The 16,059-nt window shown below is 43.4% G+C and overlaps 1 protein-coding gene across 2 annotated transcripts; it reads left to right on the top strand.

The window, feature by feature from the left end:
• Positions 1 to 3,475: 3,475 nt before the first annotated feature.
• Positions 3,476 to 15,577, top strand: PAQR3 (progestin and adipoQ receptor family member 3). 2 transcript variants are annotated; one of them, XM_079991150.1, is made up of 7 exons: positions 3,476 to 3,636; positions 5,337 to 5,599; positions 6,175 to 6,337; positions 7,954 to 8,109; positions 9,484 to 9,681; positions 11,291 to 11,381; positions 11,908 to 15,577. In XM_079991150.1, the coding sequence occupies exons 2-7, from the start codon at positions 5,415 to 5,417 to the stop codon at positions 12,045 to 12,047; spliced, it is 933 nt and encodes a 310-aa protein (XP_079847276.1). In that variant the 5' UTR covers positions 3,476 to 3,636; positions 5,337 to 5,414; the 3' UTR covers positions 12,048 to 15,577. The 2 variants fall into 2 exon arrangements, with proteins under 2 accessions (XP_079847276.1, XP_079847277.1); XM_079991151.1 differs by lacking the exon at positions 3,476 to 3,636 and adding an exon at positions 3,773 to 3,893.
• Positions 15,578 to 16,059: the final 482 nt, after the last annotated feature.

Genomic DNA, 16,059 nt, shown 5'->3' with positions numbered 1-16,059 from the left:
TGTACTTAGTACTTGGTTTGGGCCCCTTTTGCATCAATTACTGCCTCAATGCGGCATGGCATGGATGTGATCAGCCTGTGGCACTGCTGAGGTGTTATGGAAGACCAGGATGCTTCAACAGCAGCCTTCAGCTCTTCTGCATTGCTCGGTCTCATGTCTCTCATCTTTCTCTTGGCAGTGCCCCATAGATTCTCTATGGGGTTCAGGTTAGGCGAGTTTGCTGGCCAATCAAGCACAGTAATCCCATGGGCATTGAACCAGGTTTTGGTACTTTTGGCAGTGTGGGCAGGTGCCAAGTCCTGCTGGAAAATGAAGTCAGCATCCCCATAAAGCTCGTCTGCGGAAGGAAGCATGAAGTGCTCCAAAATATCCTGGTAGACAGCTGTGTTGACCCTGGACTTAAGGAAGCACAGTGGACCAACACCAGCTGATGGCATGGCTCCCCAAATCAACACTTCACACTGGACTTCAAGCACCTGGCATTGTGTGCCTCCCCATTCTTCCTCCAGACTCTGGGTCCTTGGTTTCCAAATGAGATGCAAAAGCTGCTCTCATCAGAAAAGAGGACTTGCAACCACTGAGCAACAGACCAGTTCTTTTTTTCTTTAGCCCAGGCAAGATACTTCTGACATTGTTTCTTGTTCAGGAGCGGCTTGACAAGAGGAATACGACATTTGAAGCCCATCTCCAGGATCCGTCTGTGTGTGGTGGCTCTTGATGCACTAACTCCAGCCTCAGTCCACTCCTTGTGAAAGTCCCCAACACGTTTGAATGGTCTTTTCCTGGCAATCCTCTCCAGGCTGCGGTCATCCCTGCTGCTTGTGCACCTTTTTCTTCCACACTTTTCCCTTCTACATAACTTTCCATTAATGTGCTTCAATACAGCATTTTGGAAACATCCAACTTCTTCTGCAATTACCTTTTGAGGCTTTCCCTCCTTATGGAGGGTCTCAATGACGGCTTTCTGCACAACTGTCAGGTCAGCAGCCTTCCCCATGATTCTGCTTCCTACTGAACCAGACTGAGAGACCATTTAAAGGCTCAGGAACCCATTGCAGGTGTTATGGATTGAATAGCTACTGCACCTTTTCACAATATTCTAATTTTCTGAGATTGTTAATTTAGTTTCACCTTTTAAGTTGAATTACTGAAATAAATGAATTTTTCCATGATATTCTAATTTTCTGAGTTTCACCTGTATGTCATATATGTAGCAGTCCGATATCCTTTTCCCTGCTGTAAGCCACCAAATGCCTCTGGGAAACATACAAAAAAGGCATGAAAGCAGTTGCTGCCTACTATTGCCTATTGTTCAGCAGCCTACTACCTCTGACTCTGGAAGTTTCCCTATCTTTAGATGAAGGGCAGTATAAAGGTAAAGGGACCCCTGACTGTTAAGTCCAGTCGCGGATGACTCTGGGGTTGCAGCACTCATCTTGCTTTAATGACCGAGGGTGCTGGCGTACAGCTTCCGGGTCATGTGACCAGCACGACTAAGCCGCTTTTGGCGAAACCAGAGCAGTGCACAGAAATGTCGTTTACCTTCCCGCCAGAGCGGTACCTATTTATCTACTTGCACTTTGACATGCTTTCGAACTGCTAGGTTGGCAGGAGCTGGGACAGAGCAATGGGAGCTCACCCCCCGTCGCGGGGATTCGAACCGCTGACCTTCTGATCGGCAAACCCTAGGCTCAGTGGTTTAGACCACAGTGCCACCTGTGTCCCATGAAGGGCAGTATACATGTCTAAATAATAACAATATCATCATAATTCGTAGCCATCAATAGTTTTATCCTCCATGATAAAACCAGAGGGCATCGGGGTGCTGGCAAGATTTCTGCTTGGAAACAAGGGGTGCATCTTATGCCCTTTAAGATATTATTATCATTATTATGTCATTATTTCCAGTCCAGCAATAAAGGACTGTCCCTTTAGAAAGCATTATTTAAAAAGTATTGGCAGAATCTTAAAGCCGAACATATGCGACAGCAGCCACCAAATTTGTTTACTCCATGTCCCATCTATCTATTCACATATAAAACAGGAGCTGATGTGGAATTCTTACATGAAAAGGCATGCGGACGCAGGGCAATCTTAAGCATATCCGGCGCCATGGTGCAAACATCTCTCGGGCACACACACACACACACACCCCATTTCCCAGAGTTGTCAACCTTTTCCCAAGCCTCTGCAGGGATCACTCTCCTCCTATGGAGGCTTGGGAAGTAAGCTGCACGCCCACCAACCATACGGTTGATGGGGCACAGCTGGTGGGCGTGCAGGGAAAGGGGAGTCCGCCAGCAAAACTGTGCAGCACCCCCATTCGCTGGGGCGCCCCTGAGAGTAGAGCACCCTGGTGCAACGCGCCAGTAAGCCCAATAGGAAAGATGTCTCTGTGTGGAGGCCTGGTGGTTCACCCCCAGTATCAGATCTCAGCTTTGACAAAAGTGCCTGGGTAAAAGAAGGTGGGGAGAGAAGAAAGATGGGCTCAGATTCTCTCAGCAGTATGCCTTTTCTTTTTATTATTATTATTATTATTATTGCTAAAACAATTCAACATTAATACACATACAAACATACATTTCATACTACATACCTACATACATACAACATACCTACAACATACCTACACTCAATCCCACAGATAATTCCCATCACCATCCACCACCCCTCACCTTTTGTGTTAGACTTACAATCTACTCAATTGCAATTTCTTTCTACTTCTATTACTTTCTTTCACACACCTTTGACCTAATTTCATATTTCTTTTTCTATTACACATTGTTATCCATCTTATTTACTGCTTATTCAAATATTGGAATACTAAATAAGCAGTATGCCTTTTCATGGGAATCATTTATTTTACTTAATTACACACTGCTTGGTTATAGTAAAATATTACAGGAAATACTTATAGTATAAAATAAAACGTTTGAGTCCCAGCCAGGTAAAAGGCGGGGTATTAGAACAACAACAACAACAAAATTAAAAATAAATATATGAAATTAATAGCCCTAACTTAGCCACGGCCATTCACCTCTCTTCAGGTGAATAGGAACTGACAAGAAGAAGAATTTTAAAATAAATATATGAAATTAACAGCCCTAACAGCCACAGCCATTCATCTCTCTTCAGGTGAAACAGGGGAGGGAAGCACCAGCCAATCAGGCCGCTCCCTTCCAGCCACGCCTCCCGGTTTCCCAAAGGATTCAAAATCCCAAGCCCCAGGTGCCAACCGGCGCCGCGGTTCCCTTTCGACTACGCATGCGCTCGTCCTTAACCCTCCTCTCCCCCTCCCTCTCTCTCTCTCCCGTCGCTACGCAACGTCAGGGCTCGAAGCGCCCGCTCGCCCCCTTGGTTTGTTTGGTTCGCGGCGAGCGAGCGCGCGCGCGGCACGTGCGCCGCTGATGAGGCGGGGCTTCGGCGCCTGATTGGTTGCCGCCGTCCGGGCGACGCGGCTTTCGCGCGACGGCGGCGCAGTTCGAGGGGGGCGGGGCAGCGGGCCCGGCCGGCGAAGTGGGAGCGGCGCGGCGCGGTGCGGCGTTCGTTCTTCGTGGCTGAGGCGGGGAGCGGCCCTTTGCCCGGCGCGATGCGGGGAGGGCTGGGGCTGCTGAGGCGGCGGCGGCGGCGACCGGGGTGAGCGGCGGGGCCAGGGCTGTATGGCGGGCCGGGTTGCTAGGGGCGGCTCCTCCGCCTTCCCAATGGCCCGCCTGCCTTTCTTCTCGCGTGAGGCGCGCAGGGCAGCCGCCTGACGCGCGTCTTCTGCTCGGCATCGGTTGTTTCCAGCGGGGCTTAACTCCCAGGGAAGCGCGTGCATGTCTATGTCGTAGAGGGATTGCATGATCCCCAATGAAAGGGCTGGTGCTTATTTAACTGCCTTCATTTAACTGCTGGTAATAAAATAATAATAATAATAATAATAATAATAATAATAATTTATTTGTACCCCGCCCATCTGGCTGGGTTTCTCCAGCCACTCTGGGCGGCTTCCAACAAAGATTTTAAAAAAATACATTAAAATGTCACACTGGTAGGGTTTGAATAGATGCGAATGGTGTATGCATGAATGTAAGGATGCTTGGAATGCGTTTATAAAAAATTCAATGGCTTGTTAGCAATTGTGTACTGGCTGGGGAAACCTAGTCAGATGGACGGAGGTATTATTATCGTCGTCATATATGCAGTGCTTTTTTTCTTTAAAAAAATGTTCAGGGGTGCTCTCATTTTCCTACTCATATTGAAATACAGCCCCTCAATGAGGCCAAACTTAGATTCACAAAATGTGTAGGGGTATGCGTAACACCAGAAAAAAGCACTGCTTATATACCTATCTATAGTATCCTATTACAGTTTCAAGTATCTTTTTTGTTTTTTCATTTCTTTCACTTAACTTGTCCACTAAAATTTTCCAACAAAACATAAATTTAAAAAACCACATACGCACACATACACATAGTTTTAATTCTGTTGTTATCATTACTTATAGACCTATATATTGCATTGTATTAATTTCAAACACCTTTTTTGTTTCTTTTCTTGCATTTCTTTCACTTGTCCACTGAAAATTTTCAACAAAACATACATTAAAAAAACCACATAGAGAGTTTTAATTCTGTCAATGTTTAATTGATTGGGGGGATTTCTATGTTTTTACCTGTTCTTATTTTTTATCTATAAGCCACCTTGAGTCCCTGTCAGGCGGTGGGGTGGGGAATGTGGAGTATAAATAAATATATAATTATTATAATTGTGGCAGCTGTGAGACTCCCACATTGTTTACCTGCAGAGTTCAAACCAGACTTGCTCCCTATGTATTTCATAATCAAGATGGTGGTTATATTCAGTAGTTAAAGCAGTGGATTGTTAACAAACCTATTTGCCTTTTAAAAAAGTATATCCAGTTGCTGCCTTGGGTTCAATTTATCAGTCCATCAGGCTCTACTGGTGAAAGTTTCTCCTGTGCTTTATAACTTCTGGGTTGTACAATAGGCCTTCTTGTCTCAATGTTCTTCTCAGGAAAAGAAAAATACCTTGGCACATAGTCTTGTCTATATTGTGAAACTTTTAAACTTCTCCGAGTTGGATGTATGTAAGGGGGAAGGTGACCTTATTTTATATTCTTCCCAAAAATATATAAGCCACTTGAGATTTAAATATAACTCCTCAAAGTGGTTTACAATGAAAAAGAGATATTAAGAGCTGCTGCTCGTTAGCTCCCTAAGTATATTGAACTGATAAGGCGCTGAAAGGTCTCTGTATAACTTTAGAGAACTACTTTGTGATAGACAGGTGAAACGTGTAGTTGGATATTATCATATGTCTTGATGTGTTTGCAGGTAAACTGTAGCAGAGGCCTTCAGTACTACTAGGTATTTTTTACTCTTGCCTTAATTGGTGAGTGAAATACTGCTGGAATGCATCAGAAGCTCCTGAAGAGTGCTCATTACATTGAGCTTGGAAGTTACCAGTACTGGCCGGTTTTGGTCCCTCGGGGAATTCGCTTATACACCTATGAGCAGATTCCAGTGTTCCTTAAGGACAATCCATACATCACAGATGGCTACAGAGCATACCTACCTTCCAGGCTATGTTTGAAAAGGTATGAAATTGATCCAAATGGTTCAACTTTGAAGTACAACATCAGGCCTAAGTGGTTGATGGATTTAATACTTTTACTTGAAAGCCATTTGTTTCTCTAAATGTCTTGCTCTTCTGTAATCAAAGAAGGGCATAGATTTCTGTGTGAGAGTTTTTATAGCCTTTTGTCTCTGCTGATCCTGTTTCAAAGAGTAGAGCCAGATGTCCTGCTACTTTTGCCAGTGCAATAAATTATGTTGGTTAGAGTGTGGTGCTGATAACTCCAAGGTTGCAGGTTCAATCCCCATAAAGGCACCTGCATATTCCTGCACCACGGGGTTGGACTAGATGACCCTCAAGGTCCCTTCTAACTCTGCAGTTCTATGAATGCAAAGGAATGCAAAGTTCAATGAAAGCAACCAAGCACTAGTGGAAATGAGCCACACAAGAGAGCAGGATGAATACTGACTAGCTTGCATAAGAGCAATAGAGAATACAGCAAGCATCTAATCTGGAACACATGATCAGGTTGTCAGTTACAAAAATTGTTCCTTTGACTTGCTCATAGTCATTACTGCTTTCTTCTCCATTTCCCAGCCTATTCATTTTATCCAATGAAACCGTTAACATCTGGAGTCACTTACTGGGCTTCTTCCTCTTCTTCACTTTGGGCATATATGACATGACTTCTGTGTTGCCTTCAGCGAGTGCCTCTAGAGAAGATTTTGTTATTTGTTCTATTTGTCTCTTCTGCTTTCAAGTAAGTCCCTTAGTAAATTGCAGTCAAACATTTTTTGTGCTTGTGTCAGGGACAACAGACAGGAAAAAAGGTCTGCATTCTGTCAAAAGCTGAGGCTTGTGGAGTCTTTCTGCTAACTCTAGCCCACTTACAGTAGTGTCTTGACACTGGTGGTTGGAGAACCTGCACTCAGGCCACCTCAGCCTTGTTGTTGTTGTTGTTTAGTCGTTTAGTCGTGTCCGACTCTTCGTGACCCCATGGACCAGAGAACGCCAGGCACTCCTGTCCTCCACTGCCCCCCACAGCTTGGTCAGACTCATGCTGGTAACCTCGAAAACACTATCCAACCATCTCGTCCTCTGTCGCCCCCTTCTCCTTGTGCCCTCCATCTTTCCCAACATCAGGGTCTTCTCCAGGGAGTCTTCTCTTCTCATGAGGTGGCCAAAGTACTGGAGCCTCAGCTTCACGATCTGTCCTTCCAGTGAGCACTCAGGGCTGATTTCCTTCAGAATGGAGAGGTTTGATCTTCTTGCAGTCCATGGGACTCTCAAGAGTCTCCTCCAGCACCATAATTCAAAAGCATCAATTCTTCGGCGATCAGCCTTCTTTATGGTCCAGCTCTCACTTCCATACATCACTACTGGGAAAACCATAGCTTTAACTATACGGACCTTTGTTGGCAAGGTGATGTCTCTACTTCTCAAGATGCTGTCTAGGCCTGTCATTGCCCACCTCAGCCTTACATTGTATTTATTTAAGTAAGCATTTTGCTTCCTGTTCTCATTTAAAAGCAGTTGCTCAAAACAACCCATGAATAAGCTACAAGTTTCACTCCACTGCACATTGGAAGGGGGGAATGTTACTAGATTGTGGAACATCTTGCCCCGTACAATATGGATTTTTTCAGACTGATCGCTTTTTGTGATGCAACGATATTTTTTAAACTTAGCTGCTGAGCCTGTCTTCATTTCACACTGTAGTTGGCTGTTTTAAGCTGTCCTGACTGAGGAAAACGCATTGAGAGAGTGGATATATATTTCCTAACAAAACGGAAAATGTCCCCATGCCTTTGTGGAGTATTTAGTGGGGCCAAGCATCTTTACTGGTTGAGGTCAAGGTGCCTGGTGTGCTTCAGGAGGCTAGGGACAAACAAGATCTGCATGCTCACCTGGGAGTAAAGCCTATGGGCCTTGCATCAGAGTAAGCATGCATAGGATTGTACTGAAGTGGGACCTGCGGTGAGGCTGAAGGCTTGATCTCTGCCACTTCTGGTTGAGGTATCTTGAAGAGCAGACTTCTTTAGATATTAGGAGTGTCACTTGACTAAAGAAATCATTTTGATCATGTAAAATAGCAATGCAGCATATCTGTGTTTGGGTGAAAACAATAGTTCCAAAGGAAGAAATATTAAAATATGAGTCTTTAAAAATCTGCTGCCTGATTAATCAGGGCTACCTTTTTAGCCAATTAAGTAACAGAGATCAGACCAGAATTCTTTTTTAGTAGCAGACCAATCTTCCTCTTGCAGATCCAAAATCTTTAAATTTAATCCAGTTGTTTTTAAAGTTGTTATTGCTTGATGCTGAATATACTAGACTTTGAGGAAATTAATGCAATTTGTTTGAATGTTTTTATAGGTTTGTATGCTTTGCTCAGTAGGGTATCACCTCTTCTGTTGTCATCGCTCAGAGAAGACCGGTCGACGATGGATGGCACTGGATTATGCAGGAATTTCCATTGGAATCCTGGGCTGTTATGTATCTGGAGTCTTTTACGCATTTTATTGCAATAATGTAAGTTTAGCAGTCAGGTTGACTGGTGTAGCTTTCCCATGGATAAAAATCAAATAAAACGATCTTTCCTTTGAAAAATTCAGTTTTAGTCTTGCTTTAAAATAAGCATATATATATATATATAGTATGCATATGCTATTTTAATTTTTTAAAAAACAGGCTTTGAGATCAGGTTATTGTTCTAGCATGAAATGCAGAATGTTGTCCTGAACAAGTGTACCATATTTTATAGTCCAAGAGAGACAGTACGTTGCATGCAAGGAAACAGAAACCAGGCTGTTCAGGGGCCTCACTTTTCTCAGCCAGTTTAACAAGAGGCAGCTGAAGACTTGTCCATGCATCTCCTAAACTGGATCTTCCACAATACTGTGTGGTATGAAATATTTTAAGATCATTTTGTTCTGTAATGGCAGCTGAACTATATTTCTGACTTTTTTTCAATGAAAAAGAAAATATTAAAGGCAATATTTCCTGATAGAAGGGAGTAGAGTGTTTTTATATATTAAATGACAGTTCTCCAGAGTAATTGTTGGTTCTTTAAGAATCCTGCAGTAGATAATTTGATTGCCTTGGTTAATCATGCAGTTCATTGCTTAAAATTGTAGGTGCGTCTAATAGTTGGTTGCATTTGCTAGCATCGGCATAAAATAAATCCTGCCTGTGGAAGGTATTTTAACTACCAGTATAAACCCTGGAATGTGTAGCATTTTCTCAAGGAAAAAGTGACTAAGTGACCACAAGTGCTCAGTATGAAAAGCTGTCAGTATTTCTATATATTTGGAACAGTGTGTTAATGTTCATAATACTATTGTATGTCAGAATTTGAACGCCTTGGTAGTCGAACATTTTAGCTCCCAAATGCCAGAAACCCAGAAGTGAGTGTTCCGGTTTGTGAACGTTCTTTAGAACCCAAACGTCCTATTTGGGTTCTGTTGCTTCCGATTGGCTGCAGGAGTTTCCATTCGACTTCCGAGGTACGACTAAATCTAGTCCAACCCCCTGTTGTTACTCCAGTCTGTATAATAAGGAATGAAGAAGCTTGCCTGTAACACTACTACACATTTTGAGGGAGAGCCCTGTTCGACAGGGACTTCAAAATGAAACATGTTGGAAAAAATAATCGAATCTGGATTTTTTTTAAAAAAAATAATAATTCTGCTGCTTAGATGTAAAACACACTTTTCTTGTATGTGCCAAGAGAGAATACAATGCTACCTTTGTGCCTTTCGTAGCTCTACTGCAATCTGGAAAAGGCTGCTTTAAGAGCACATTCCAGAATTTGGGAAAAATCCATTTCATTTTGCTCTATTTTGATGCAAATATTTTATTCTTATCACTTAGTGGCTGCCTACTTTGTTTCCCTCCTTTTTCCAGTACTGGCGTCAAGTATACTTGATCACTGTCCTTGCTATGATCTTGGCAGTATTCTTTGCCCAGATCCACCCCAGTTACCTCACTCAGCAGTGGCACAGGCTGCGCTCAGTCATCTTTTGCTCTGTGTCAGGTTATGGAATCATTCCTACCATCCACTGGGTTTGGCTCAACGGTGGTGTTGGTGCGTCTATTGTGCAGGTAAGCTAAGGAGTCACCAGGCTTGCATCCCAAAACCTAACTGGGTTTGGCTCCAAAGAACCGTATTTTCCCATGTATAAGATGAGGTTTTTTGCTTTAAAATTTTAGTAAAAAGGGGGGGGGTCTTATACATGGAACATGGGCATACAGGGGAGGGATTTTTTCATTTTTAAACAAATGTCCGGGATTTTGGCTTAGACAGGCTGTGGCGGTCCATGCTGCCACTGTCCCCTCATTCTCTTCCCCCTTCTGGCTGCGTGCTGGTGACTGGCTCGCCTCCTGCGGCCTTCCAGCTTGACCGCAAGAGCAGCAGCTGCTGAGAGCTGCCTCAGCTACCTTGCACTTCTTTCCTTTTTTTTCTCTCGCCCTCAAACCTCTGCCCCTGGCCTGCTCCTGCCTTCCTTGGCTCAGTTTGCCCCAGCTGCCTTCCCTGTGCTCTGCCTCTGTGTTCTGCTTGGGAGCCTTTTGCCAATTGCCTGCATCCAGCAACAGCCACCGGTGAGGGGGAACAGTTTCCACACCACTGGGTGCTGGAAACTTTGAGGGTGATCTTGCCCAACAAAAGGGACATGGGTGGCACTGTGGGTTAAACCACAGAGCCTAGGGCTTGCTGTTCAGAAGATCAGCGGTTCGAATCCCCGCGACGGGGTGAGCTCCCATTATTCGGTCCCAGCTCCTCCCAACCTAGCAGTTCGAAAGCACGTCAAAGTGCAAGTAGATAAATAGGTACCACGCTGGTGAGAAGGTAAACAGCGTTTCCGTGCACTGCTCTGGTTCGCCAGAAGTGGCTTAGTCATGCTGGCCACATGACCCGGAAGCTGTACGCTGGCTCCCTTGGCCAGGAAAGCGAGATGAGCACCGCAACCCCAGAGTCGTCCACGACTGGACCTAACAGTCAGGGGTCCCTTTAGCTTTACCTGCCCAACAAAAGTTCAACAACTTTCTGCCCCCGCCACTTCTGCTGTAGGGTTGTGGTTCCTTAAACTTTGGATTCAAAAAAATAGGGGTCGTCTTATACATGGGGGCATTTCGTACATGGAAAAATAGAGTAAGTTCCATTGACTATATTAAGACTTCATGATCAGCCGGTTTAGGAATGACTCCTTTTACTTTATCCTTTAAGGAACATTTTCTATAAACAAACACAATGGCAAAGAACAGTAGAAATGGAAACTTAGATTGCATTATGATGAACAGGTTTGTTTTTCAGTTGTGTACATCACTAGCCCTGATCCAAGTAATTAGTTTGATAGCTACAAAGACATAATGAAGGGTGTGGAGAGAAGAGCTTTGTTGTGGGAGAGTTCTTTTTCTTCTGTAAAAGAAGTGTGTATCCATCTTGGCTTCTTTTTTTAGGAACATATTTGACTCTGGAGAAAAGCTATGGGGTGGAGGTGACTCAGGAATGTTCATGGTGCATAAATTCTGTTTGTGGCTTTTGCTTAGAAACAAGAAAATCAAGTTAGTAGAGCTGGGTTGCACCCTGATTTTAGGGACCTACTTAACATTTTAAATCTGTTGAAAAGGATTGCCGTCTTGCCTCTCAGGTATTAGATAGATAGAAAGAGGAGAATCTTGCTAACCTTTTTCTGCTGCTTTTGTCTTTCAGGAATTTGCTCCCCGTGTGATTGTGATGTACTTGATCGCTGCCATAGCATTTCTCTTTTATATTTCTAAAGTCCCAGAAAGATATTTCCCAGGTAGGGCTGAATTTTTTTGGTAGCTGAATTATCCAGGGCACAGGCCGTTCACTGTTAATTTAAGGTTGTGGGAGCAATTATTGCCCTCTACATCTCTTCCCCATGGCTGCTGCTCCCAGCTGTATGGTATAATAAAGGAGCATGCCATGTGCCTCCATGCACAAGTTTTTAAATATCTACCTAAGAATTCAGCTCCCACAACACACCCAAAGGTACATCTTGCCCAGTGTTCTTGTTTCTAACAGTACAACGCTAAGTGGCTTGGTAGCTAACTTGAAAGGAATGCCACCCCTGTTGGAAAGAGAATTGTCTGAGGTCACGTATTATTTCATTTCCCAGCAATACATTATGATGCTGGGAATCTGTCATACATTCTGACTGGGAAGGAGACTTATCTCAGCCAGACCACTTTGTGTCACACTGGAATAAACCTGCCCTTGTGCATCAAAGCACTGTCCCAATGCATAGAAGTAGCTTCTGCTACTGAATATTTTAGCTAAATTAATGTGTTTTTCTTTTCCAACAGGGCAGTTAAACTACCTCGGCTCCAGCCACCAAGTATGGCACATCCTTGCAGTAGTGATGCTGTACTGGTGGCATCAGTCTACCGTCTACATCATGCAGTATAGACACAGCAAACCTTGCCCTGACCATAGTGCACATTAGCACGCAAAGGTATGGCGGTTTCCTGTGCAGGAGGAGATGAAGATGGACTGGGTTGTGATGGGGAAGGGGTTTTGCCTTTTTGTTGCCACAGTTAAAAAGACAGTGGTTGCCCAGAAGTCATAAAGGGTCTATTCAGGAAGAGGAGTCCTTTTTGGGGTAAACTGGCCAGTAACAAAAGCCCTGGAGCTCTTAGGTCACCAGCTGGTAAGGAGACAGAGTGCTGCATGCTTCCCTTTTCACTTGTGCTTCTGCTGCTCCTGATTCATAGAAAGCTGCTTTATACAGAATCAGACCATTGGTCTGCCTAAACTTGCTTTTATACCCTAACTGGCAGGAGATGCCAGGGATTGAAGCTGGGATATATATATATATTTGCATGCAAAGCATATGCTCCACTAATGAGCATTTCAGTTCCTCTTTAGATACCTTATCCCTGCAGTATTAATTCTGTGTTCTCCTAGCTTCCTTGTATTTGGGCTCAACAGCCTCTCTTACCGGGACAGCTGTTAAATCATGTGGCAGTGCTATGGCACCTGAAGCCCTGAATCCACTTCTTTGAATTCGGACTCTACTATATAGGCTCACAGGTGGGTCTAAAGTCAGATGGCCTCTGCTGAGGAAAGTGATGGGGACCCAAATATTTTGCATTGACTCCCCTTAGGTTGCTATTTAATAGCTCTACTTTAAGGGACAGAAATTCCAGGGAAGGGACGGTGTTTGGAATGTGGCCTACCATTGTGAAGGAACAGGAAGCATTTTGAAGTATACAACAGGCGCGTTCCAGTCCCCAAAACCTTCTTGAAAAATGTATCTTTTCCCATTGGTGTCCAGGGCCATGTTGATGCCTTTTTCAAATTGCAGTAGTTTTACTTCTCAGCGTAACAGGAAAGGAAAATACTGGTTTTCTGTATGATTTACGAGGCTCCTTTGTGAAGGATTAAACCCTGCCACTTCTGATTTCACCGCATGCTGGGAAGAAAGGACTTTCCACAATTCGATTGCACGTATTGAAGACTCTGCATTCTACAAAACTTGTTCCACTTTTTTTTTCTGAAATAGCAGATGCTGGTGGTGGCATCAACTTTCTTTTACTGCTTTCCAAGGAATCTCTCGTTTGTTTTGTTTACAGTCTATGTCCACGGCAAAAAGTCCCACCAATGCTGTTTACATAAATATATAAAACTAAACTTGCTACCAAAATGTCAGCACTTAAAGCAGCAGTTGGAAAGTCCAACTGAGCAATCCATGAAATGTAAGCCATTTTAAAATTGTTTTAAACCAGTCCATCTTCTAAAAGGCCCATTTAAAAGCCAGAACTGATTAGCCCAACTATATTATATACCCCTTGGGAATGATGTTCCACAAATGGGGAACCATTGCTGAGAAAACCCTATGCCTAGTACCCATTTATGGTACATTGTAGACCCCCTCATCCTCCTTATCCTATTTTGTACATCTTCCCAGACCAAATATGAGGAAACCCAGTGACTGACCGACCCATTTACTTTTGTGTTTCTCCCCCCCCCCCCAAAAAAAACCCCAAAAACTTGCAGAGGCTGACCATCCCCACTAACTCACTCGCTGCAGGAGGCTGATCATGAGATTACTTGCAGTCTTTTGAAATTGATTAATTTTATTTATTTATTTTATTTCCGTCTTATCATTGTATGCCAATTTCAGAGGCAGCACCCAAAGCTGTTCTCTTTCCTTTCACAGGCAATAAGTTTGGCAGTCATGCCAAAGACCATGAAAGAGGTCGCCAGCAGCTTGGTGAACTCTTGTTGTTGGCCACAGTAGAACAAATCAAATTTGTTCAAACTACTGATAAACAAATGGCAGAAATTGCCAGGAAACTATTTCTTCTGATAGGCTGAGGAAACATCCCCCAGTATGCATGTGCGGTTCCCGTGAGAAATTCTCATTCCAGGATGTAACCTTATAAGTTGGAAATGTATTATGTCTACTGTATGTGCAACATGTTTTGTGTCCTTGCACTGATGTATGTGTTATAATTTAAACATGGATTTTTACTTGATTCCCCCCTCCCTTTCTGTAGAACAGTATCTGCTGTTGTTTTCCTCATAGACTAATCTTTGGAAAAGAAGTTGGGATGCCCCAGTAATTGTAAATTTTGGGGTGGTCTTCAAAATGCGGTTTAGCAGTGAGTCAGAAATTTGGGGTCCCTTGATTAAACGTCTCAGTGCCCCAAGGTTTATTGTCAAATACAGTGGACGCTCGGGTTGCAACCGTGATCCGTGTGGGATACACGTTTGCAACCCGCAGCGGTGCGTCTGCGCATGCACAGGTAGGTGTGATTCGGCGCATGCATAAAGTGTGATTTAGCGCTTCTGTGCATGCGCGACTGCTGAAACCCAGAAGTAACCCGTTCGGTCTTCCAGGTTTCGGCGGGTGCGTAACCCAAAAAAACGCAGCCTGAAGCGGCTGTAACCCGAGGTACGACTGTACTGACATGAAGCGCAAATCAACATTTTAGCAGTGATGGCACTAAGGAGAATTGCTCTTGAGTGATGTTTTAAGAGAATAGCATTTATCTGTTGACTAACACAGTGCAGCTGCTCCTTGCCTAGCCATTGGCAGATGTTGGAGTGTAGCCACTTTGTTTCGAAGTTCCAACTGACACATCTCAGCTTGAATTGTAGACTTTGCTAGAGTGTAGCAGAAGTAAACCTACCCTTTTGCATGGCAAATTTGGAAAAAAGTAACAACAGCTAGGGAACAGTCCTATGAGTTTTCTTCTTCAGAAAACCAGTACTTCCGGAGGCAAGGTGGGATGTAAAAGTAGTAATTTGCTTGTATAGTCAAGGAACTCTAAAAGTGTATACTTTATACCTTTAGTTAGAAAGCTTCAGAGAACTGGTCCCCCAAAACCGACGTGCTTTTAAAGAAAATGCTAAGTTTTTGTTTACAGCTTCTTGCATTATACAGAAGCAACTCCGCTTTGAGAATTCACTTCTCTACTGGCCCTCACCACCATCCTTGTTTTAATTTTGCATTTAATGCATTGTTTTTCTAAAAACAAAGTCTAGGATATAAATGTTTAGTATTGCAATTGGAAGAGTTGAGTTCAATTGAACTCCAGTTTGTATAGCTGTATAAAAAAACCTTTTGTAAATGTCAGACCTGTGCATGCGTCGTTTCTAATATTTATTTTTAAGGAGCTGTGATATAAATGAGCTTTCTGACGAGAGAGCTCTTCAAGACAATAGAAAATGGAATGCAGAAGGGTGAAACACTACTATAGATTTTCTGCCTTCTAAGCTTAATAATTGTGATTATCAGCTAGCAAACATGTACCATTATTTGCTGTTGGAGCCTCATTTTTAAGTTACACTATAAGCCTTGCTTAAGTACAGTGACACATACTGCTGTGCCTTTAAAAAATGTTTTAATTCCTTTATCCATGTTCAACTAGATGTACAAAGGAAAGTTGCTGCAATCTATTCAAGTTGTACCAATATGTATTATGTAAATAGCTCCTCTGTGAATAAAATTGTTTGTTGGCAAATGTACTTGCTCTTCTGTGTGTGAGAGACAAGCAATGTGTTGGGCTCTATAGAGGCCTGAGCTGCACAGGGGGGACGGCCTCTCCTTTTTATGTAGCTGAAGATTACCTTGCGGAATGGCTGCTAATCAAGACTGGATTAGAAGAACCAATGGGGAGAAGGCCTTTTTATGCAGAACCATTGTTCATATTCTCAGTATTATTTCTGTACCTTCCATATCTATGGTGTCTAGACCTGCTTTCTTGATGCTTCCAACAGGGGCCGATGGAAGAAAACAGGGTTCTGTACACCAGGTATTGTCAACTTTTTTCAGACTCTGCGGCGACTTTAAACAAAACTATTTGGGAACCCATTTCTTAATCTTTACTCAAATATTTTGCATTGTGGTAGTGCTCCTGTTGTCTCAGGCCATGACTCTCAGAAAGGGGCGAGCCAGGGCTGCCCCGACTTAAGTGCCCCCTAGTAAGCCCGCCCCTACTGCCAGCCGA

This window comes from Podarcis cretensis (assembly GCF_951804945.1).
Source record: "Podarcis cretensis genome assembly, chromosome: 9".
Lineage (NCBI taxonomy): Eukaryota > Metazoa > Chordata > Lepidosauria > Squamata > Lacertidae > Podarcis > Podarcis cretensis.
The sequence above is the reverse complement of the archived record's forward strand: the minus strand, read 5'-3'. Positions and strand labels throughout refer to the sequence as shown.